At 39.0% G+C, this 26,454-nt stretch overlaps 1 protein-coding gene across 2 annotated transcripts in view; it reads right to left on the bottom strand.

Annotated features, from left to right (window-relative positions):
- Window positions 1-26,454, bottom strand: part of SCD5 (stearoyl-CoA desaturase 5) — a 165,162-nt gene that overhangs the window by 27,878 nt on the left and 110,830 nt on the right. The window contains exons 4-5 of one of the 2 annotated variants that reach the window (XM_065877155.1): window positions 17,096-17,102; window positions 14,494-14,619 (exon numbers count right to left, since the gene is read on the bottom strand). The exons of the other annotated variant lie outside the window; for it this stretch is intronic. Coding sequence (XP_065733227.1) covers window positions 14,494-14,619; window positions 17,096-17,102 — 133 coding nt within the window. Of the gene's footprint in view, window positions 1-14,493; window positions 14,620-17,095; window positions 17,103-26,454 lie in introns of those variants that run through there. 2 annotated transcript variants of the gene reach the window in all.

Raw genomic sequence — 26,454 nt, 5'->3', positions numbered from 1 at the left:
ATTCTCTCTACATTTTCTCCTTCTTTCCCTCCTTCTTTCCTTCCTTCCTCCCTCCCTCCCTCCTTCCCTCCTTTCTTTCCTTCTTTGCTTCTTTCTTCCTTCCTTCCTTTCCTCCTTTCCCTCTTTCTTTCCTCATACTTCTACTAATTCTCTCTACATTTTCTCCTTCTTTCCCTCCTTCTTTCCTTCCTTCCTCCCTCCCTCCCTCCTTCCCTCCTTTCTTTCCTTCTTTGCTTCTTTCTTCCTTCCTTCCTTTCCTCCTTTCCTTCTTTCTTTCCTCATACTTCTAATAATTCTCTCTACTTTTCCTCCCTTTTATTCTGAGCCGTGTGGATGAAAGGCTCTTGGTGCTCCAGCCCAGGAGACAGGGCTCTGCCTCTGAGGTAGGAGAGCCAACTTCAGGACACTGGTCAACAAGAGACCTCCCAGCTCCACATAATATTAAACGGTGGAAATCTCCCAGAGACCTCCATCTTAACACCAGCACCCAGCTTCACTCAACGACCAGCAAGCCACAGTGCTGGACAACCTATGCCAAACAACTAGCAAAACAGGAACACAACCCCACCCATTAGCAGAGAGGCTGCCTAAAATCATAGTAAGGCCACAGACACCCCAAAACACACCACCAGACGTGAACCTGCCCACTAGAGAGACAAGATCCAGCCTCATCCAGCACAACACAGGCACTAGTCCCCTCCACCAGGAAGCCTACACAACCCGCTGAAACAACCTTAGCCACTGGAGACAGACATCAAAAACAACGGGAACTACGAACGTGCAGCCTGCAAAAAGGAGACCCCAAACACAGTAAGATAAGCAAAATGAGAAGACAGAAAAACACACAGCAGATGAAGGAGCAAGATAAAAACCCACCAGACCTAACAAATGAAGAGGAAATAGGCAATCTACCTGAAAAAGAATTCAGAATAATGATAGTAAGGATGATCCGAAATCTTGGAAGTAGAATGGACAAAATGCAAGAAACAGTTAACAAGGACCTACAAGAACTAAAGATGAAACAAGCAACGATGAACAACGCAATAAATGAAATTAAAAGTACTCTAGATAGGATCAATAGCAGAATAACTGAGGCAGAAGAACGGATAAGTGACCTGGAAGATAAAGTAGTGGAAATAACTACTGCAGAGCAGAATAAAGAAAAAAGAATGAAAAGAACTGAGGACAGTCTCAGAGAGCTCTGGGACAACATTAAACGCACCAACATTCGAATTATAGGGGTTCCAGAAGAAGAAGAAAAAAAGAAAGGGACTGAGAAAATATTTGAAGAGATTATAGTTGAAAACTTCCCTAATATGGGAAAGGAAATAGTTAATCAAGTCCAGGAAGCACAGAGAGTCCCATACAGGATAAATACAAGGAGAAATACGCCAAGACACATATTAATCAAACTATCAAAAATTAAATACAAAGAAAGCATATTAAAAGCAGCAAGGGAAAAACAACAAATAACACACAAGGGAATCCCCATAAGGTTAACAGCTGATCTCTCAGCAGAAACCCTACAAGCCAGAAGGGAGTGGCAGGACATACTGAAAGTGATGAAGGAGAAAAACCTGCAACCAAGACTACTCTACCCAGCAAGGATCTCATTCAGATTTGATGGAGAAATTAAAACCTTTACAGACAAGCAAAAGCTGAGAGAGTTCAGCACCACCAAACCAGCTTTACAACAAATGCTAAAGGAACTTCTCTAGATAAGAAATGCAAGAGAAGGAAACGACCTATAATAACGAACCCAAAACAACATAGAAAATGGGAATAGGAACATACATATCGATAATTACCTTAAATGTAAATGGACTAAATGCTCCCACCAAAAGACACAGATTGGCTGAATGGATACAAAAACAAGACCCTTATATATGCTGTCTACAAGAGACCCACCTCAGACCTAGAGACACATACAGACTGAAAGTAAGGGGATGGAAAAAGATATTCCATGCAAATGGAAACCAAAAGAAAGCTGGAGTAGCAATTCTCATATCAGACAAAATAGACTTTAAAATAAGGACTATTAAAAGGGATAAAGAAGGACACTACATAATGATCAAGGGATCGATCCAAGAAGAAGATATAACAATTGTAAATATTTATGCACCCAACATAGGAGCACCTCAATACGTAAGGCAAATACTAACAGCCATAAAAGGGGAAATCGACAGTAACACATTCATAGTAGGGGACTTTAACACCCCACTTTCACCCATGGACAGATCATCCAAAATGAAAATAAATAAGGAAACACAAGCTTTAAATGATACATTAAACAAGATGGACTTAATTGATATTTATAGGACACTCCATCCAAAAACAACAGAATACACATTTTTCTCAAGTGCTCATGGAACATTCTCCAGGATAGATCATATCTTGGGTCACAAATCAAGCCTTGGTAAATTTAAGAAAATTGAAATTGTATCAAGTATCTTTTCTGACCACAACGCCATGAGACTAGATATCAATTACAGGAAAAGATCTGTAAAATATACAAACACATGGAGGCTAAACAATACACTACTTAATAATGAAGTGATCACTGAAGAAATCAAAGAGGAAATAAAAAAATACCTAGAAACAAATGACAATGGAGACACAACGACCCAAAACCTATGGGATGCAGCAAAAGCAGTTCTAAGGGGGAAGTTTATAGCAATACAAGCACACCTTAAGAAGCAGGAAACATCTCGAATAAACAACCTAACCTTGCACCTCAAGCAATTAGAGAGAGAAGAACAAAAAAGCCCCAAAGCTAGCAGAAGGAAAGAAATCATAAAAATCAGATAAGAAATAAATGAAAAAGAAATGAAGGAAACGATAGCAAAGATGAATAAAACTAAAAGCTGGTTCTTTGAGAAGATAAACAAAATAGATAAACCACTAGCCAGACTCATCAAGAAAAAAAGGGAGAAGACTCAAATCAATAGAATTAGAAATGAGAAAGGAGAAATAACAACTGACACTGCAGAAATAAAAAAAATCATGAGAGATTACTACAAGCAACTCTATGCCAATAAAATGGACAATCTGGAAGAAATGGACAAATTCTTAGAAATGCACAACCTGCCAAGACTGAATCAGGAAGAAATAGAAAATATGAACAGACCAATCACAAGCACTGAAATTGAAACTGTGATTAAAAATCTTCCAACAAACAAAAGCCCAGGACCAGATGGCTTCACAGGTGAATTCTATCAAACGTTTAGAGAAGAGCTAACACCTACCCTTCTCGAACTCTTCCAAAATATAGCAGAGGGAGGAACACTCCCAAATTCCTTCTACGAGGCCACCATCACCTTGATACCAAAACCAGACAAGGATGTCACAAAGAAAGAAAACTACAGGCCAATATCACTGATGAACATAGATGCAAAAATCCTCAACAAAATACTAGCAAACAGAATCCAACAGCACATTAAAAGGATCATACACCATGATCAAGTGGGGTTTATTCCAGGAATGCAAGGATTCTTCAATATACGCAAATCTATCAATGTGATAAACCATATTAACAAATTGAAGGAGAAAAACCATATGATCATTTCAATAGATGCAGAGAAAGCTTTCGACAAAATTCAACACCCATTTATGATAAAAACCCTCCAGAAAGTAGGCATAGAGGGAACTTTCCTCAACATAATAAAGGCCATATATGACAAGCCCACAGCAAACATCATCCTCAATGGTGAAAAACTGAAAGCATTTCCACTAAGATCAGGAACAAGACAAGGTTGCCCACTCTCACCACTCTTATTCAACATAGTTTTGGAAGTTTTAGCCACAGCAATCAGAGAAGAAAAGGAAATAAAAGGAATCCAAATCGGAAAAGAAGAAGTAAAGCTGTCACTGTTTGCAGATGACATGATACTATACATAGAGAATCCTAAAGATGCTACCAGAAAACTACTAGAGCTAATCAATGAATTTGGTAAAGTAGCAGGATACAAAATTAATGCACAGAAAACTCTGGCATTCCTATATACTAATGATGAAAAATCTGAAAGTGAAATCAAGAAAACACTCCCATTTACCACTGCAACAAAAAGAATAAAATATCTAGGAATAAACCTACCTAAGGATACGAAAGACCTGTATGCAGAAAATTATAAGACACTGATGAAAGAAATTAAAGATGATACAAATAGATGGAGAGATATACCATGTTCTTGGATGGGAAGAATCAACATTGTGAAAATGACTCTACTACCCAAAGCAATCTACAGATTCAATGCAATCCCTATCAAACTACCACTGGCATTTTTCACAGAACTAGAACAAAAAATTTCGCAATTTGTATGGAAACACGAAAGACCCCCGAATAGCCAAAGCAATCTTGAGAACGAAAAAAGGAGCTGGAGGAATCAGGCTCCCTGACTTCAGACTATACTACAAAGCAACAGTAATCAAGACAGTATGGTACTGGCACAAAAACAGAAAGATAGATCAGTGGAACAGGATAGAAAGCCCAGAGATAAACCCACGCACATATGGACACCTTATCTTTGATAAAGGAGGCAGGAATGTACAGTGGAGAAAGGACAGCCTCTTCAATAAATGGTGCTGGGAAAACTGGACAGGTACATGTAAAAGTATGAGATTAGATCACTCCCTAACACCATACACAAAAATAAGCTCAAAATGGATTAAAGACCTAAATGTAAGGCCAGAAACTATCAAACTCTTAGAGGAAAACATAGGAAGAACACTCTATGACATAAATCACAGCAAGATCCTTTCTGACCCACCTCCTAGAGTAATGGAAATAAAAACAAAAATAAACAAATGGGACCTAATGAAACTTCAAAGCTTTTGCACAGCAAAGGAAACCATAACCAAGACCAAAAGACAACCCTCAGAATGGGAGAAAACATTTGCAAATGAAGCAACTGACAAAGGATTAATCTCCAAAATTTACAAGCAGCTCATGCAGCTCAATAACAAAAAAACAAACAACCCCATCCAAAAATGGGCAGAAGACCTAAACAGACATTTCTCCAAAGAAGATATACAGAATGCCAACAAACACATGAAAGAATGCTCAACATCATTAATCATTAGAGAAATGCAAATCAAAAACTACAATGAGATATCATCTCACACCAGTCAGAATGGCCATCATCAAAAATTCTAGAAACAATAAATGCTGGAGAGGGTGTGGAGAAAAGGGGACACTCTTGCACTGCTGGTGGGAATGTGAATTGGTTCAGCCACTATGGAGAACAGTATGGAGGTTCCTTAAAAAACTACAAATAGAATTACCATATGACCCAGCAATCCCACTACTGGGCATATACCCTGAGAAAACCAAAATTCAAAAAGAGTCATGTACCAAAATGTTCATTGCAGCTCTATTTACAATAGCCCGGAGATGGAAAGAACCTAAGCGCCCATCATCGGACGAATGGATAAAGAAGATGTGGCACATATACACAATGGAATATTACTCAGCCTTAAAAAGAAATGAAATTGAGTTATTTGTAATGAGATGGATAGACCTAGAGTCTGTCATACAGAGTGAAGTAAGTCAGAAAGAAAAAGACAAATACCGTATGCTAACACCTATATATGGAATTTAAGGGAAAAAATGTCATGAAGAACCTAGGGATAAGACAGGAATAGAGGCGCAGACCTACTGGAGAACGGACTTGAGGATATGGGGAGGGGGAAGGGTGAGTTTTGACAGGGCGAGAGAGAGTCATGGACATATACACACTAACAAACATAGTAAGGTAGATAGCTAGGGGGAAGCAGCCGCAAGGCACAGGGATATTAGCTCGGGGCTTTGGGACAGCCTGGAGGGGTGGGATGGGGAGAGTGGGAGGGAGGGAGACGCAAGAGGGAAGACACATGGGAGCATATGTATATGTATAGCTGATTCACTTTGTTATAAAGCAGAAGCTGACACACTATTGTAAAGCAATTATACCTCAATAAAGATGTTAAAAAAAAAACAAAAACAAAAAAAACTTCCCTAACATGGGAAAGAATATAGCCACCCAAGTCCAGGAAGTGCAGAGACTCCCATGCAGGATAAACCAAAGGAGAAACACACCGAGACACATAGTAGTCAAACTGACAAAAATTAAAGGCAAAGAAAAATCATTGAAAGCAGCAAGGGAAAAATGACAACATACAAGGGAACTCCAATAAGGTTAACAGCTGATTTCTCAGCAGAAACTCTATAGGCCAGAAGGGAGTGGCATGATATATTTAAAGTGATGAAAAGGAAGAGCCTACAACCAAGATTACTCTACCCAGCAAGGATCTCATTCACATTCGAGGGAGAAATCAAAAGCTTTACAGACGAGCAAAAGCTAAGAGAATTCAGCACCACCAAACCAGCTCTACAGCAAATGCTAAAGGAACTTCTCAAAGTGGGAAACACAGAAGAAAAGGACCTACAGAAACAAACCCAAAACAATTAAGAAAATGGTCATAGGAACATACATATTGATAATTACCTTAAACGTGAATGGATTAAATGCTCCAACCAAAAGACACAGGCTTCCTGAATACATACAAAAACAAGACCCATATATGTGCTGTCTACAAGAGACCCACTTCAGACTTAGGAACACTTACAGACTGAAAGTGAGGGGATGGAAAAAGATATTCCATGCAAATGGAAATCTAAAGAAAGCTGGAGTAGCACTACTCATATCAGATAAAATTGACTTTAAAATAAAGAATGTTACAAGAGACAAGGAAGGACACTATCTAATGATCAAGGGATCAATCCAAGAAGAATATATAACAATTACAAATATATATGCACCCAACAAAGGAGCACCTAAATACATAAGGCAACTGCTAACAGCTATAAAAGGGGAAATCAACAGTAACACAATAATAGTGGGGGACTTTAACACCTCACTTACACCAATGGACAGATCATCCAAAATGAAAATAAATAAGGAAACAGAAGCTTTAAATGACACAATAGACCAGATAGATTTAATTGATATTTATAGGACATTCCATTCAAAAACAGCAGATTACACTTTCTTCTCAAGTGCGCACGGAACATTCTCCAGGATAGATCACATCTTGAGTCACAAATCAAGCCTGAGTAAACTTACAAAAACTGAAATCATATCAAGCATCTTTTCTGACCACAACCCTATGACATTAGTAATAAAATACAGGGAAAAAAACACAAACACACTGAGGTGAAACAATACGTTACTAAATAACCAACAGATCACTGAAGAAATCAAAGAGGAAAACAAAAAATACCTAGAGAGAAATTACAATGAAAACATGACAATCCAAAACTTATGGGAGGCAGCAAAAGCAGTTTTAACAGGGAAGTTTATAGCAATTTGCCTACCTCAAGAAGCAAGAAAAATCTCAAATAAACAATCTAACCTTACACCTAAAGGAACAAAACCCAAAGTTAGTAGAAGGAAAGAAATCAAAAAGGTCAGAGCTGGAATAAATGAAATAGAAACAAAGAAAAAAAAGCAAAGATCAATAAAACTAAAAGCTGGTTCTTTGAGAAGATAAACAAAATTGATAAACCATTAACCAGACTCATCAGGAAAAAGAGGGAGAGGACTCATATCAATAAAGTTAGAAATGAAAAAGGAAAAGTTACAACAGACGCTGCAGAAATACAAAGCATCCTAAGAGACTACTACAAGCAGCTCTATGCCAATAAAATAGACAACCTGGAAGAAATGGACAAATTCTTAGATAGGTATAACCTTCCAAGAGTGAACCAGGAAGAAATAGAAAATATGAACAGAAGAATCACAAGTAATGAAATTGAAACTCTGTTTAAAAATCTTCCAACAAACAAAAGTCCAGGACCAGATGGCTTCACAGGTGAATTCTATCAAACATTTAGAGACGAGCTAACACTCATCCTTCTCAAACTCTTGCAAAAAATTTCAGAGGAAGGAACACTCCCAAACTCATTTTATGAGGCCACCATCACCCTGATACCAAAACCAGACAAAGGTACTACAAAAAAAGAAAATTACAGACCAATATCACTGATGAATATAGATGCAAAATCCTCAGCAAAATACTAGCAAACAGAATCCAGCAACACATTAAAAGGATCATACACCATGATCAAGTGGGATTTATCCCAGGGATCCAAGGATTCTTCAATATATGCAAATCAGTGTGATACACCATATAAACAAATTGAAGAATAAAGACCATATCATCATCTCAATAGATGCAGAAAAACCTTTTGACAAAATTCAACACTCATTTATAATAAAAACTCTCCAGAAGGTGGAAATAGAGGGAACCTACCTCAACATAATAAAAGCCATATACAACAAACCCACAGCAAACATCATTCTCAATGGTGAAAAACTGAAAGCATTTATTCTAAGATCAGGAACAAGACCAGGATGTCGACTCTTGACACTATTATTCAACATAGTTTTGGAAGTCCTAGCCATGGCAATCAGAGAAGAAAAAGAAAGAAAAGAATACAAATTGGAAAAGAAGAAGTAAAACTGTCACTGTTTGCAGACGTCATGATACTATACATAGAGACTCCTAAAGATGCCACCAGAAAACTACTAGAGCTAATCAATGAATTTGATAAGGTTGCAGGATACAAAATTAAGGCACAGAAATCTCTTGCATTCCTATACACTAATGATGAAAAATCTGAAAGAGAAATTAAAGAAACACTCCCATCTACCATTACAACAAAAGGAATAAAATACCTAGGAATAAACCTACCTAGGGAGACCTGTATGCAGAAAACTATAAGATACTGATGAAAGAAATTAAAGTTGATACCAACAGATGGAGAGATATACCATGTTCTTGGATTGGAAGAATCAATATTGTGAAAATGACTATACTACCCAAAGCAATCTACAGATTCAATGCAATCCCTATCAAATTACCAATGGCATTTTTTTATGGAACTAGAACAAAAAATCTTAAAATTTGTATGGAGACACAAAACACCCCGAATAGCCAAAGCAGTCTTGAGGGAAGAAAACAGATCTGGAGGAATCAGGATCCTGGACTTCAGACTATACTACAAAGCTACAGTAATCAAGACAATATGGTACTGGCACAAAAACAGAAATACAGATCAATGGAACAGGATAGAAAGCCCAGAGATAAACCAACGCACCTACGGTCCACTAATCTATGACAAAGGAGGCAAGGATATACAATGGAGAAAAGACAGTCTCTTCAATAAGTGGTGCTGGGAAAAGTGGACAGAGACATGTAAAAGAATGAAATTAAAACACTCCCTAATACCATACACAAAAATAAAATGGATTAGAGACCTAAATGTAAGACCGGACACTATAAAAGTCTTAGAGGAAAACATAGGAAGAACACCCTATGACATAAATCACAGCAAGATCTTTTTTGATCCACCTCCTACAGTAATGGAAATAAAACCAAAAATAAACAAATGGGACCTAATGAAACTTAAAAACTTTTTCAAAGCAAAGAAACTACAAACAAGATGAGAAGACAACCCTCAGAATGGGAGAAAATATTTGCAAATGAATCAACAGACAAAGGATCAATCTCCAAAATATATAAACAGCTCATGCAGCTCAATATTAAAAAAACAAACAGCCGAATCCAAAAATGGGCAGAAGACCTAAATAGACATTTCTCCAAAGAAGATATACGGATCGCCAAGAAGCACCTGAAAAGCTGCTCAACATCACTAATTGTTAGAGAAGTGCAAATCAAAACTACAATGAGGTATCACCTCACACCAGTTAGAATGGGTATCATCAGAGAATCTATAAACAACAAATGCTGGAGAGTGTGGAGAAAAGGGGACCCTCTTGCATTGTTGGGGGGAATGTAAATTGGTACAGCCTCTATGGAGAACAGTATGGAGGTTCCTTAAAAAACTAAAAATAGAATTACCATATGACCCAGCAATCCCACTACTGGGCATATACCTGGAGAAAACCATAACTCAAAAAGACACATGCACCCCAATGTTCATTGCAGCACTATTTACAATAGCCAGGTCATGGAAGCAACCTAAATGCCCATCAATAGACGAATGGATAAAGAAGATGTGGTACATATATACAATGGAATATTACTCAGCCACAAAAAGGAACAAAATTGGTTCATTTGTAGAGACATGGATAGATCTAGATACTGTCATACAGAGTGAAGTAAGTCAGAAAGAGAAAAGCAAATATCGTATATTAATGCATATATGTGGAACCTAGAAAAATGGTACAGATGAACCAGTTTGCAGGGCAGAAACTGAGACACAGATGTAGAGAACAAATGTATGGACACCAAGGGGGGAAAGTGCCGGGGGGTGGGAGGTTGGTGGTGTGATGAATTGGGAGATTGGGATTGACATGTATACATTGATGTGTATAAAATGGATAACTAATAAGAACCTGCTGTATAAAAAAATAAATAAAATTCAAAAATTCTAAAAATATATATATAGTGACACTAAAAAAAAAAAAAAAGGCACAGTGTCAGGGAACCCTGAAGTGTGAGGGAACAGCATGATTGGAGAGCCTGGTACAAGGCAGGAAGTTCCAAGAGATACGGGAAGCAGGCTCGGTCACGGAGATGACAGTTGTAACTCTTCCCATGGGGAAGCCATGAAAAGGTTTTAAGCAGGAGACAAGTCTGGCTCACATGGACACAATTTCTTTTTGTGAATAACTCAGAACTGCAATAAATAGAAAACATATGAGCAGAGTAAGCAGGCAATAGGATGAAGTGGAGGAAGAAAGAAAGAATATTCTCTGTGAATATCATTACAACAGAGTTTAGAGGAAAGAGCATGTGCTTTGGATTAGGACTGAGTTTGTCTAAATTCTAGCTTTGCCATTTTCAAAATGTTACTGAGTCAACTTCTCAGAGCTTCAGATCCCACCACATGTAAAGAGATATGAATTACACGCACAGATAACGAGTCTGGAGCATAGTAGGTACTCAATACACTGAAATCAATATGTTAAAGAATGTTATAGAGGGACTTCCCTGGCGGTCCAGTGGTTAAGACTCCACGCTCCCAATGCAGGGGGCCCAGGTTCAATCCCTGGTAGGGAACTAGATCCCACATGCTACAACTAAAGATCCCATGTGCTACAACTAAGACCCGGCACAGCCAAATATATTAAAAAAAAAATGTTATAGAGATGATTTTAAAAATAACAACTGGAAGCTATTGTTGTTATTTCAGATTAGATGTAAGCTTGAAACAAGACAATTGAGCCTAAGAATTTTGCTTATTCAAGAGCAAAATAATTCAGAATGAAGACCAGAGGGGAATCACCTAAAAGTTTTTTCTACTTACATGCCAAGCAGTGAGTGTCAGCCCACGTTTATCCTCAATAATGGAGGAGGAGGGACACGTTAGATGGTGATGAAAGTTGGAAGAAAAGGGCCTCAGGCCCCACGTTAATTATTCAATACAACTTGGCACCCAAGCTTACAATACGGAATTTAAAGGTTTAAATCTTAGATTTTCCCCCCTTGTCGTTTCCTGGTAGTTATGCAGATAATAATGAGCAAAACACAAAGGGCACAGAGGAAAAAAAATTATGCATATTAAATACAGCCATCACAGTTCTAAAACTCTCTCTGCCTGAGCACCCCGACTAGAAGGTCTTTCTAGTCCTTTTTCTCTGTAGACACTTGGCCTGCAGGATCCAGAAATTCCCTCCCCACCGCCTGGGATTCTGAGACTCTTAATGTCTCCTTCCGGTCTTGAAGTGTTAGCTACTGCAGTCACATACGATGTGATGCTTTCTCACCCCATTAGAGCAAGTATTGGCTCTCTGATTGTAAATGACAGTTTTCACCATCCTAAAAACACAGATTCTTAGTTGGGCAGAATCTGAAAGCCTATTTACTTACCTTGAAAAAAATACATATGCGGGGTTTGTCTAAATCTCCCGATAGTTGGGACATCTGAGTAATTGTTTTTCTCTACTTTGAAATGAAAGGCAAGATAAGAGTAGGTTTATGAGAGAAGACCAAATGTCAGAAGAGATAGCACACTTCAGCGGAGTCAATGAGCATGTTTGGACAAATCACATTATCTCAGGTAAGAGTCTTTGTAACTGTGTGACAGATCGGTTATTGTTTTATATGAAAATAAGCAGTGTGAGGAGAAAGAAGTGACTTGGACAGGGAGACAGTTCAAAGCCGATCCCTGACAAGGGTTTCCTCGGCCGGTGGATGGGCTGACAGTGATTTCTTTGGTCTTTCTTTCCCTGGGAATTCATGCTTTTTGATCTTTGTGATTTCATATTTTACACGAAGAGTTTAGCTCTTAGGGACTTGCCCCGCTGTCCAGTGGTTAGGACTCTGTGCTTCCACTGCTGGGGGCCTGGGTTCCATCCCTGGTGGTCAGATCCCACAAGACACCCTTTACCATGAGGTATACTTCCCAGGCAGGGAGGATTAGCCTGTGTTCTCATTCGTTCATTCAACTCATTCATTCATTTAAAAATGTTCTGAATCCATGAAAGCCTTTCTTTAAGGAAAGCAAGGAGGGAAGGAGGGTGAATTTTTGGTTTCTAAGGCTGAGGAAGCCAGCCATCCCGATGGTGGCTCTGGGCTGGAGCCCTCTGTCTCTGGCCAGCACGTGTTTGGGCAACAACCTTGACATCCTCTCCAGGTGTGGGCCCCAGAGGCGTTTTGCAAAAAAGGCCAGGCAACTTGACGGTTCCGTTGACCTGGGAGGTCTATAGGGAGGTAAGTTAAGGTCTGGGCATCCACTCCCTGTCCCTGGGATACAAATTCAGTGATGCTGTTAACAATAACAACAAAAATTATAGAATGTCTAGGAATGAACTGAACAAGAAACACACAAGATCTATATGTAGAAAACTGAAGTAGGTGGTGACAAAGGGAGAGACTCTGTTCCCGGAGAATGGGAGCATCAGCAGAAGGCCCTCACCCTGCCAGTTATAAAGAACCAACACTTCCATACAGACATCAAGGATCTCGTTCTTTCTGCCCTCCTTTATCGTGAATTCCCTCATCTCTTAATATAATCATCTACCACAGTGTTACTTTCATATATGGACTTGGAAGTCTCTGGCTATTTTATGAGTATGTATCTTCCCAGTTAAATGATAAGATAAATAAAAGCAAGGACTATCTCTATTTACAACTTTTCCATTTAATGATGTTTGCGGCTATGAACAAAGCAGGGCGGGAAGGGCGTCGACTGCCCACCAACCAGCAGCTGTATCAGCAGCCAGAGCAGTCACTCTGCCACACATTGTTCATTAGTTGGGGGTATGTGGTTAGCTGGGCTCGTGCTCCGTTCTGTGATATTCTGTGAACATCAGTAACACCCTCAGTCTGAAAAGTGTAAAAGGAGTGAGTATCTTTAAAATGCTTCAAAAAAGAGACACACAATTATGATGGAAACAAAAGTAGAAATGATCTTTCAAAACTGAAAGTGGTGAGAGGAGGCCAAATGTTGCAGAGGGCTTGTGGCAGAGCAGGAAGAATTCTTGAAGCCCAAGACTGAACAGTGATCAAAAAGGAAAGAACAAGGATTGGTGAAATGGAAAAAGGCAACTATTAGAGGTTGGGCTAAATGTTAGCAGCAATAGACAGTGGTCTTTGGCCTAAGCTTTGTTAATTCTGGTGAAGGCCAGGAGTTTATGAGTGAACTTGAGCTTAAGCATGCTGAAAGCTGTGGATGAGTTTGCTGGAAGGCAAGGGGGGCTCCACAGGTCAGGGCCCATCCAAATCAGCAAAACATCAAATGGCTGGACAGGTGTGGCAAACGAAGTTACTATAGACATAGGAACTCCACATTTGGGGGAAAATGTTGAATAGAATGTAAGGAAGAGAAGTATTCTGGTTTTAAAGCTTTGAGGGGCTCACATATGTTTTTATTTCTGGAGATGTAGCTAGAGACTGGCAGCTCAAACGTCACTTTGGACTTATGAGAAAATGGGACATACGAATAGGCTTGTAGAACTTAAGGTCTTCATAAATAGAATGGCTTCATAGAGTGCTGTATGTGTAGTTAATTACACAAATATTTATTGCACATCTCCTCTGTGATGAACACTTTCACATAAATTAACTAATTTATTCACCCAATAACTTTGTCAGGTAGATATCACCACTATCACCAGTTTATGGGTGTGGAAACGGAATCTCAGAGAATGGCAAATCTCAGAGAATGGGATCTTTTGATTCCAAGACTATATTTTACCTCTCTATTCCTGCCTCCTTGTGTTGACTGAATGAATGAATGAATAACCCAGTGCTAACATAGACCATAATTATGCCTATGTTTCACACAGTTAAAAATGGCTTGGTTTCTCAATGCATGTCTGTTGTTTTATATAATGTCGTCAATACATATAATACATATAATATCACCATTGTTACTTTATGTAATATCACAAGTCCCACTGTTGTGTGTTTCTCTTCTGACCTTCAAAATACCTCCAGGGACATAGGAGGGCCATGGGGCATCGAGAAGCACTGTTTGGAGTGGTTTCAATGAGTACATAACAAAGCCAAACAGCACACCACGTGAGGGTTACTTTTCAATATGCATCCTTGATGCAACTCACCCTGTAGTGCAGCGTCGTGGTTGAGAGCCCTTCCTTGTCTCTGGACATCCTTTGTACCGATAAAGAACAGAGAAAATGGCTGAGAGTTCAACTCAGGTTTGTTCAGCAGGGGTTTAATTTCTCCAGTGCTCCTGTGTAAATTGTGTCAATAGCATAACCTCATATCTCTCCACCTAATCATTCTATGACACATTTAATAGGATATAACATGGTGAGATGGGGACTTAGGAATTAGAATAAATTATGTCAAAGGAAAAGCTCCCTGGTAGCTCTGACATGATAGACTCTATAATGACTAATCTAAATATTCATTTTGGGTAATGGAACAGCTACCAACAAATTCATTACTTAAGGCAATATTTTCACTTCAACTGTCAACTGATAAGGGGTCTCCATAATCCATTACCATCAGCAGTTTGTATCAGTAAGAGAGAAAATGTACTTGAATTTCACAAATATGTATGCATCACACTCTTTCGATCTTAAAAAGGGAGTCAGCCTCATTCAAAATTTTTACAAAATAGCTGTCACAAGAACATAAACTTTGCAAATCATTTCATGGCAAGAACTACCAGTTGGACAGTAAGTAATGGATCTGTTTCCAGTTAACTAGTCTATTTCTTACCTCATAAATGTATTTTTTTAATTTATTTATTTTTGGCTGCGTTGGGTCTTTGTTGCTGCGAGCGGGCTTTCTCTAGTTGCAGCGAGCGGGGGCTACTCTTCGTTGCTGTGCACGGGCTTTCTCTAGTTGCGGCGAGCTGGGGCTACTCTTCGTTGCGGTGCGTGGGCTTCTCATTGCGGTGGCTTCTCTTGTTGCAGAGCACTTTCAATATATGCACTGGTGGCTTCAGAGGCCTCTTGTTTAAGGAGCTTCTCCTTTGTTACTCTCTTTCTAGCTTAATATTACTCTCCAAATAAATATGGAAAGTAGCTGGAGTAATAGCTAGAGAATCGTGCATGAAGCAAAACAGCACTAAAATGACTATTATTACCTATGTCATAATATATCCCAGCTCAGACCATTGAGGAGAGTAAGAACAAGACATATGTAACATGCCTCATGCATTAATTTGCCTGTCTAGACATCAGATTCATTTGTGACTGTACTACCTTCTTGTTCCATGAGAGGCAGGAGGGTTCTGGAAAGAAAAGTAGGCTTTGTCACCTCACTTTGTCAGATATCTCTCTTCAGCAACAAAAAAAGGAAGAGAGATGAAGAGATGGTATCTTTGTTATTTGGCCAATGGTAGATTTAGAGTTACGGGGAAAATAATTGTATGTCTCTCTTAAAGGGCAACTGGCCAAAAACAAATGAACACATGTATAGCCTCACTAGTAATCAAAGATTTGCAAATTCATTATGACAATGAGTATCAAAAGCTGAGAGTTTTACATATTTTTTGACTCAGTAATTCTGACTTTAGTCAAAGGAAAGTATCATAGCTATGGTCAAAGATTTATGCACTAAGTTGTTTATTCACAGCTTTGTTATAATAATTTTTAAAGAGGTGGAAATCCTTCATTGTTCATCAGAAATAATTATGATACATCTTCACAATGAGATACTAAGCAGGCATTAAAACTGGAAAGACTTCACAGTATTCTCTTAAGTGAAAACTGCAGATTATAAAATAAGAGGCAGAGTTCTGCTTCTATTTAGGATGTAGAAAGTCCTAAGAGAATGGTGTTTCCATCCGAATGATGAGAAAAAGCTGAGTATTTACAAAATAATTTTTCTTGAGCCCATCAGAGAGTGAGGTCACAAGGCAACCAGGTAAACTGAATTCCAAGGAGTGATAAGTCCATCCATGAGCTGCCTCACTTTTGGCAGAACACAAGCCAGAGAGGTGATCACCATATAAGTAGCTAAACATTTAACACATTCTTAAAGGCCAAGTGTGGGTTAGTGTGTCAATGTGGAATAGCTTAGAGCCTCAGACACAGAGAGTTTGCACCCACTCTCAAGCTCTTTTCTACAGACGTCCACTGGGTGTTCACAAAAAAAGGTTAGAGGTAAAGTAACAGACTGGAGAGAGGCCCCATCCACTGCACAGACATGCAGGAGGTGACACAGACATGCAGCTGCTGCTGGGAGACAAGCCAGCCTTGCCTTCTTCCCCAGAGCCTCCTTTTGAAAAGCAAAAATCTTAAGCAGCTGGGGAAGGGCAGAAAACCCTCTGGCCCCCAGGACCAGACAAAAGTCCATTGCTTCTGGGAGAAGAATAGAAGCAAAACCTGCTTGTCTCTGAGGGAGGAGTAGGAAACTCTCTGACCCCAGACAGAAGCAAAGACTCATTGCTGATGAGGGAAAGGTGGAAGCAAAAAACTTCTGCCCACTGGCTTATGCCCAGGATCCTGCACTGCTCCAAAGCAAGTCTCCTACTGCGGGAGAGGCAGGAATGCTCAGAAAGCCTTAACCCCAAGGTTCAGGCACTCAGGGCTGGCCTAAGACTGATACAAGGCCAGAACAACAAAGAAACCCCATACCCCTACCACAAGCCATGCCCAGAGAAACAAACAACAGAAGTGCTCTCCCCCCTCCCCCACGCCTTGGGGACAGAGTGCAGAGAGAGATCTACTATGTGTGCAGGTGTGCAGAGACAGCTGAAAGCTGAGGGTAAAGCATTAGAAAATTCCTCTGGCACCCCAGGCACTCCACACATGCAGTAACAGGTGCCATCCACTGAAGTCTGTGGTGCACTGAAGGTAATCATAGCAACAACAAAACCCAAACCCAGCTCACCATCTTATTCACGGACTCTACCTCCAACCTCTGCCACCCCACCACAAACACTGATAGCCTGAAGAAGAGAGTGAGAAAAAAAGATCAAAAATAATTTGAAGAGATAACAACCAAGAATTTTCAAAAATTAATGAAAGATAACTCACAGTTCCAAGAAACCCAAAGAATCTCAAGAAGGATAGCACTGTCCCTGCTCCACTCCAAATGAAAAGAACCAAACCTCGAGGAGATTGGTTCAAGACGGTGGAGTAGAAGGACATGCTCTAACTCCTTCTTGAGAGAGCACCAGAATCACAACTAACTGCTGAACAATCATTGACAGGAAGACACTGGAACTCACCAAACAAGATACCCCACATCCAAAGACAAAGGAGACGCAACAATGAGACAGTAGGAGGGGCACAATCACAATAAAATCAAATCCCATAACTGCTAGGGGGGATGACTCACAAACTGGAGAACAATTATACCAAAGAAGTCCACCCACTGCAGTGAAGGTTCTGAGCCCCACAACAGGCTTCCCAACCTGGGGGTCCGGCAATGGGAGGAGGAAATCGTAGAGAATCAGACGTTGAAAGCTAGTGGGATTGAATTGCAAGACTTCAACAGGACTGGGGGAAACAGAGACTCCACTCATGGAGGGCAAACAGAAAGTAGTGTGCACATCAGGACCCGGAGGGAGGAGCAGTGACCCCAGGGGAGACTGAACCAGACCTACCCGCTAGTGTTGGAGGGTCTCCTGCAGAGGCAGGGGGTGGCTGTGGCTCACCGTGAGGACAAGGACACTGGCAGCAGAAGTTCTGGGAAGTACTTGGCATGAGTCCTCCCAAAGTCCACCATTAGCCCCACCAAAGAGCCGGGTAGGCTCCAGTGTTCAGTCGCCTCAGGCCAAACAACCAACAGGGAGGGAACCCAGCCCCACCCATCAGCAGACAAGAGGATTAAAGTTTTACTGAGATCTGCCCACCAGAGGAACAGCCAGCTCTACCCACCACCAGTCCTTCCCTTCAGGAAACTTGAACAAACCTCTTAGATAGCCTCATCCACCAGAGGACAGACAGCAGAAGCAAGAAGAACTACAATCCTGCAGACTGTGGAACAAAAAACACACTCACAGAAAGAGAGACAAGATGAAAAGGCAGAGGGCTATGTACCAGATGAAGGAACAAGATAAAACCCCAGAAAAACAACTAAATGAAGTGGAGATAGACAACCTTTCAGAAAAAAATTCAGAATAATGATAGTGAAGATGATCCAGGACCATGGAAAAAGAATGGAGGCAAAGATTGAGAAGATGCAAGAAATGTTTAACAAAGACCGAGAAGAATTAAAGAATAAACACCTAGAAGAATTAAGAACAAACAGAGATGAACAATACAATAAATGAAATGAAAACTACACTAGAAGGAATCAATAGTAGAATAACTGAGGCAGAAGAACAGATAAGTGACCTGGAGGACAGGATGGTGGAATTCACTGCTGTGGAACAGAATAAAGAAAAAAGAATGAAAAGAAATGAAGACAGTGGAAGAGACCTCTGGGACAATATTAAATGCAGCAACATTCACATTATAGGGGTCCCAGAAGAAGAGAGAGAGAAAGGACCCGAGAAAATATTTGAAGAGATTATAGTCAAAAACTTCCCTAACATGGGAGAGGAAATAGCTACCCAAGTCCAGGAAGTGCAGAGAGTCCCAGGCAGGATAAACCAAAGGAGAAACACGCTGAGAAACATAGTAATCAAATAGGCAAAAATTAAAGACAAAGAAAAATTATTGAAAGCAGCAAGGGAAAAACGACAAGTAACATACAGGGGAACTCCCATAAGGTTAACAGCTGATTTCTCAGAAGAAACTCTACAAGCCAGAAGGGAGAGGCATGACATATTTAAAGTAATGAAAGGGAAGAACCTACAACCAAGATTACTCTACCCGGCAAGGATCTCATTCAGATTTGATGGAGAAATCAAAAGCTTTATAGACAAGCAAAAGCTAAGAGAATTCAGCACCACCAAACCAGCGCTACAACAAATGCTAAAGGAACTTCTCTAAGTGGGAAACACAAGAGAAGAAAAAGATCTACAAAAACAAATGCAAAACAATTGAGAAAATGGTCATAGGAACATACATATCGATAATTACCTTAAATGTGAATGGATTAAATGTTCCAACCAAAAGACACAGGCTTGATAAATGGATACAAAAACGAGACCCATATATATGCTGTCTACAAAAGACCCACTACAGATCTAGGGACACATACAGACTGAAAGTGAGGGGATGGAAAAAGATATTCCATGCAAATGGAAATCAAAAGAAAGCTGGAATAGCAATACATAGGTAAAATTTTATCAGATAAAATAGACTTTAAAATAAAGAATGTTACAAGAGACAAAGAAGGACCCTACATAATGATCAAAGGATCCATCCAAAAAGAAGATATAGCAGTTATAAATATATATGCACCCAACATAGGAGTGCCTCAATACATAAGGCAACTGCTAACAGCTATAGAAGAGGAAATCGACAGTAACACAGTAACAGTGGGGGACTTTAACACCTCACTTACACCAATGGAAGGATCATCCAAACAGAAAATTTATAAGGAAACACAAGCTTTAAATGACACAACGCACCAGAAAGATTTAATTGATATTTATAGGATATTCCATTCAAAGACAGCAGATTACACTTTCTTCTCCAGTGTGCACAGAACATTCTCCAGGATAGATCACATCCTGGGTGATCTATCCTGGGTGATCAAGCCTCAGTAAATTTAAGAAAGTTGAAATCATATCAAGCACCTTTTCTGACCACAACACTCTGAGATTAGAAATCAATTACAGGGAAAAAAACGTAAAAAACACAAATCAAAGAGGAAAACTAAATAACCAAGAGATCACTGAAGAAATCAAAGAGGAAATCAAAAAATACCTAGAGACAAATGACAATGAAAACACAATGATCCAAAACCTATGGGATGCAGCAAAAGCAGTTCTAAGAGGGAAGTTTATAGCAATACAATCCTACTTCAAGAAACAACAAACATATCAAATAAACAATCTAAACTTACACCTAAAGGAACTAGGGAAAGAAGAACAAACAAAACCCAAAGTTAGCAGAATGAAAGAAATCATCAATATCAGAGCAGAAATAAATGAAATAGAAACAAAGAAAATAATAGCAAAGGTCAATAACACTAAAAGCTGGTTCTTTGAGAAGATAAACAAAATTGATAAACCATTAGCCAGACTCATCAGGAAAAAGCATCCCAAGAGACTACTACAAGCAACTCTATGCCAGTAAAATGGAAAACCTGGAAGAAATGGACACATTCTTAGAAAGGTATAACCTTCCAAGAGTGAACCAGGAAGAAATAGAAAATATAAACAGACCAATCACAAGCATTGAAATTGAGACTGTGATTAAAAGTCTTCCAACAAACAAAAGGCCAGGACCAGATGGCTTCACAGGGGAATTCTATCAAACATTTAGAGACGAGCTAACACTCATCCTTCTCAAACTCTTCCAAAAAATTTCAGAGGAAGGAACACTCCCATACTCATTTTATGAGGCCACCATCAACCTGATACCAAAACCAGACAAAGATACTACAAAAAAAGAAAATTACAGACCAATATCACTGATGAATATAGATGCAAAATCCTCAGCAAAATACTGGCAAACAGAATCCAGCAACACATAAAAAGGATCATACACCATGATCAAGTGGGATTTATCCCAGGGATCCAAGGATTCTTCAATATATGCAAATCAATCAATGTGATACACCATATTAACAAATTGAAGAATAAAGACCATATGATCATCTCAATAGATGCAGAAAAACGTTTTGACAAAATTCAACACCCATTTATGGTAAAAACCCTGCAGGAAGTGGGCATAGAGGGAACCTATGTCAACATAATAAAGGCCATATACGACAAACCCACAGTAAATATCATTCTCAATGGTGAAAAACTGAAAGCATTTACTCTAAGATCAGGAACAAGACAAGGATGTCGACTCTTGACACTATTATTCAACATAGTTTTGGAAGTCCTAGCCATGGCAATCAGAGAAGAAAAAGAAAGAAAAGAATACAAATTGGAAAAGAAGTAGTAAAACTGTCACTGTTTGCAGATGACATGATACTATACATACAGAATCCTAAAGATGCCACCAGAAAACTACTAGAGCTAATCAATGAATTTGGTAAAGTTGCAGGATACAAAATTAATGCACAGAAATCTCTTGCATTCCTAAACACTAATGATGAAAAATCTGAAAGAGAAATTAAGGAAACACTCCTATTTACCATTGCAACAAAAAGAACAAAATACCTAGGAATAAACCTACCTAGGGAGACAAAAGACCTGTATGCAGAAAACTATAAGACACTGATGAAAGAAATTAAAGATGATACCAACAGATGGAGAGATATACCATGTTCTTGGATTTGAAGAATCAACATTGTGAAAATGACTCTACTACCTAAAGCAATCTACAGATTCAATGCAATCCCTATCAAATTCCCAATGGCATTTTTGCAGAACTAGGACAAAAATCTTAAAATTTGTATGGAGACACAAAACAACCCGAATAGCCAAAGCAGTCTTAAGGGGAAAATACAGAGCTGGAGGAATCAGACTCCCTAACTTCAGACTATACTACAAAGCTACAGTAATCAAGACAATATGGTACTGGCACAAAAACAGAAACATAGATCAATGGAACAGGATAGAAAGCTCAGAGATAAACCCACGCACCTGTGATCAACTAATCTATGACAAAGGAGGCAAAGATATACAGTGGAGAAAAGACAGTCTCTTCAATAAGTGGTGCCTGGAAAACTGGACAGCTACACGTAAAGGAATGAAATTAGAACACTCCCTAGCACCATACACAAAAATAAATTCAAAATGGATTAGAGACCTAAATGTAAAATTGGACACTATAAAATTCTTAGAGGAAAACATAGGAAGAACACTCTTTGACATAAATCACAGCAAGATCTTTTTTGATCCACCTCCTAGAGTAATGGAAATAAAAACAAATATAAACAAATGGGACCTAATGAAACTTCAAAGCTTTTGCCCAGCAAAGGAAACCATAAACAAGACAAAAAGACAACCCTCAGAATGGGAGAAAATATTTGCAAATGAATCAACGGACAAAGGATTAATCTCCAAAATATATAAACAGCTCATGCAGCACAATATTAAAAAAGTAAACAACCCAATCCAAAAATGGGCAGAAGACATAAATAGACATTTCTCCAAAGAAGACATACAGATGGACAAGAAGCACATGAAAAGCTGCTTGACATCACTAATTATTAGAGAAATGCAAATCAAAACTACGGTGAGGTATCACCTCGCACTAGTTAGAATGGGCATCATCAGAAAATCTACAAACAACAAATGCTGGAGAGGGTGTGGAGAAAAGGGAACCCTCTTGCACTGTTGGTGGGAATATAAATTGATACAGCCACTATGGAGACCAGTATGGGGATTCCTTAAAAAACTAAAAGTATAATTACCATATGATCCAGCAATCCCACTACTGGGCATATACCTGGAGAAAACCATAACTCAAAAAGACAGATGCACCCAATGTTCATTGCAGCACTATTTACAATTGCCAGGACATGGAAGCAACCTAAATGCCCATTGACAGACGAATGGATAAAGAAGATGTGGTACATATATACAATGGAATATTACTCAGTTATAAAAAAGAACGAAATTGGGTCTTTTGTAGAGACTTGGGTGGGTCTAGAGACTGTCATACAGAGTGAAGTAAGTCAGAAAGAGAAAAACAAATATCGTATATTAACACATTTATATGGAACCTAGAAAAATGGTACCGATGAACCAGTTTTCAGGGCAGAAATAGAGACACAGATGTAGAGAGCAAATGTATGGACACCAGTGAGGGAAAGTGGCGGGGGTAGGTGGTGGTTGTGTGATGAGTGGGGGATTGGGACTGACATATATATGCTAATATGTATAAAATGGATAAGTAATAAGAACCTGCTGTATAAGAAATAAATAAAATAAAATTCTAAAATTCAAAAAAACAACAACAAACAAACCTCAGAGTCAAAGTGCTGAAAACCAAAGATAAAGAAAAAAATCTTGAACATAGTGAGAAGAAACAATACATGCAGAGGAATAATGCTAAGAATCCCAGCAGACTCCTCAGATCCTATGCAAGGCAAGATTAACATCTTATCATTCTGAAAGAAAAACCCTGCTAATCCAGAATTTTATGTCCAGTAAAAATACCTTTCAAAGGTGAAGATAAAATAAAGACCTTTAGACAAACAAAAGTTGAGAATTTATTGCCGATAAACCTGTGCTACAAGAAATGGTAAAGGAAGTTCTTCAGGCAGGATGATATCAGATGGAAATTAAGATACACACACACACACACACACACACACACACACACACACATAATAAAGAGGCTGGAAAGGAAATAATTAAGGTAAATATTAAATATGGTTTTCTTATTTTAATAGTATATAGAGTATGAATATATTTTTGTAGAAAGAAAACATAGCATGATTCATTTTAAAAAGTTTAGAAGGTTATACATCAAAAATTTAACTAATTTTCAAGAGCTCAGAGATTAGAGAAATTTTATAAGGTAATTTGTTAAAGAAATAATAACTAGAAAATGAATTTTCTGTTATGAAAAACTTTTTCCACTTTTTTTGCTCTATTATATGGTAAAGAAGAGACAAAGAAAAGGCAAAAGGAGTCTTTTTCTCTGATGCATAAGCCAATTGTAATAGATCTAACTTTTTAGAGAATAGATAAGGATTAAATAGAAGTTTCTTATAAAGGTTGTTGTCTACTGGCTGAAGCTTTGGGGATGGAACCTTATACATGACTTGAAGGACTGTTTATTCTGAAAAAATATTAAAACACTATTCTCTATGTGGTCTAGAAAGAGAGCCAGGAATTGATAATGTCTAAATATTAGTGAGACTGATATCTACTTGCACCAAAATGTCTTTCATTTTGTCAATCTAATCTTTCAAATGTCATTCGAATCTTGCTTTGACTTCTATGTAATTATTTAAAATTTACATGAAAACTAGCTAAGATTTCTTCTCAGTTTTGGTAGTAAAGTAATATTTTACTAGGGAAAGAATAATTTAGTGCAAACATATATTACTTTTTTTTTGACTTGGTTAATCAAGGCCATGCGGAGCCAGAATCTTTAGAATTCAAGTCCAGAATCCAGGTACCATCATCTACATGACAGAGTTATTGAAAGGATCAGAAAGAACGTGTGTAAAGACATAATATAAGTACATAGTGGGCAGTTAATAAATGGCAGCTATTATTGGCTATTGAAGTGACTCGAAGATACATGAAGATGCCTTTATTGCCATCAACAATGAAGCCAAGATAACACTTTACAAACAACAGTTCAAGAATTCATTGACACCTATTGATTAATATGTCTAACATGCTCGTGTTTGAAGTATTCAGATTCCAGACATTTGAGAAACTGTCTCCTCATCTTGCCAGGGGAATTTCTCACATAGAAATGGATGGTCAATGTGGGGAAAGAAAAATGATACTAATGAAGTTGATGTATTTTCTGTCTCTCTTTCTCTCTCTCTCTCTCTCTCTCTCTCTCTCTCTCTCTCTCTCTCTCTCACACACACACACACACACACACACACACACACACACACACACACACAGAGGCAACTTCTCCCAAAGTCCTATTAGGAAAAGTACCTCTTACAGAGGCAAACAAATGACATTTTGACTTGGAAATTTTTAAAAAGTCAAGATGAGTTCTTGAATTATGTGCCATACTGGTTTCTCCCTTGCCCAAGTTTTTAGCCACTAAAATAGGGAAATTCTGGTGTTGGTGCTGCCACCTCAATATTGAATCATCTCTGTCCTATATCCCAGAGTATCATTCAGCTGTTTGGTTACAGCAGTCTCCTTGAAAAGGCCAAATTTTAGCTTGGAATATTTTACCTCTTCCGTTGACTTTTAACAAAAGGGATCTAATTGAACACAGCTCACATCTATTCCGATGATTTTTATCAAGTCCTTGGACCTCAGAAATTTAGAGTTTTAACTCCTGTCAACTACAGCTGGATGCAGAGAAAATTATTCAAAGAAAAAAAGTATTTCATTCTCAAAATTTTTAGAGCCCAGGATAAGATGTGACAGTTTTAAGGTGAGGACAGAAGATTCTAGGGCTCAAGCTGTTAACCAAGGGTAGGCTATCCCTCACAAATAAAAGAGAAGATTCAAGGAGAAGGAATGTTTACATATACAATGAATGTATGAAAAGAATAAACCAGAGCAAGATGATGGAGTGAGGGAGAATACAAGAGGAAAAAGAACACTCATCTCCCCATCAAAAAAACACCTAAGCAATAGGCTGAATGGCTTTTGTTCTCTCAAGAAGCTGAGGGAGAGGAAGACATGGAGAACATCAAGGCTTGGAGAATACTGTATGACAGATGAGGGAAAATGTCCTCGTGCAGAGAAGGGTACAGGGAGGAACAAAGCACTCTGGCAGGTAAAGAGACAAAGACAGCAGAGACAAGAGGCAAATCAACAAGAGGAAGTGAACCAAAAACAGCTTCATGGGACAGGGACTGAATAACAGGACAGATGGAACAGGGAGCAGGAAAGCCATCCAGGAGAGACAGAACAAGTCAGGCTGGGGCAGATGCCTGGCGAGGCTTCCTCTCTCACATTCCCAAACCCAAATGGGGGCTCTAGAGAGAAAAAGAAAGCACCATCCAGAATCTGGTTCTCTTGTTCATTGTTCCATCCCCAGCACCTAGAGCCTGGTATGTAGTGGATGCTCAAAACACAGTTGTTGAATTAAAAGTGATACATGCAGGGCTTCCCTGGTGGTGCAGAGGTTGAGAGTCCGCCTGCCAATGCAGGGGACACAGGTTCGTGCCCCGGTCCAGGAAGATCCCACATGCCGTGAAGCGGCTGGACCCATGAGCCATGGCCGCTGAGCCTGCACGTCCGGAGCCTGTGCTGCACAGCGGGAGAGGCCACAACAGTGAGAGGCCCGCATACCGCAAAAAAAAAAAAAAAAAAAGTGATACATGCAGAAAAGGAAAGAAAGCTGGATG

Source organism: Phocoena phocoena, chromosome 5, assembly GCF_963924675.1.
Source record: "Phocoena phocoena chromosome 5, mPhoPho1.1, whole genome shotgun sequence".
Taxonomy (NCBI): domain Eukaryota; kingdom Metazoa; phylum Chordata; class Mammalia; order Artiodactyla; family Phocoenidae; genus Phocoena; species Phocoena phocoena.
Note: the sequence above shows the minus strand (reverse complement) of the source record. Positions and strands in the feature narration are given on the sequence as shown.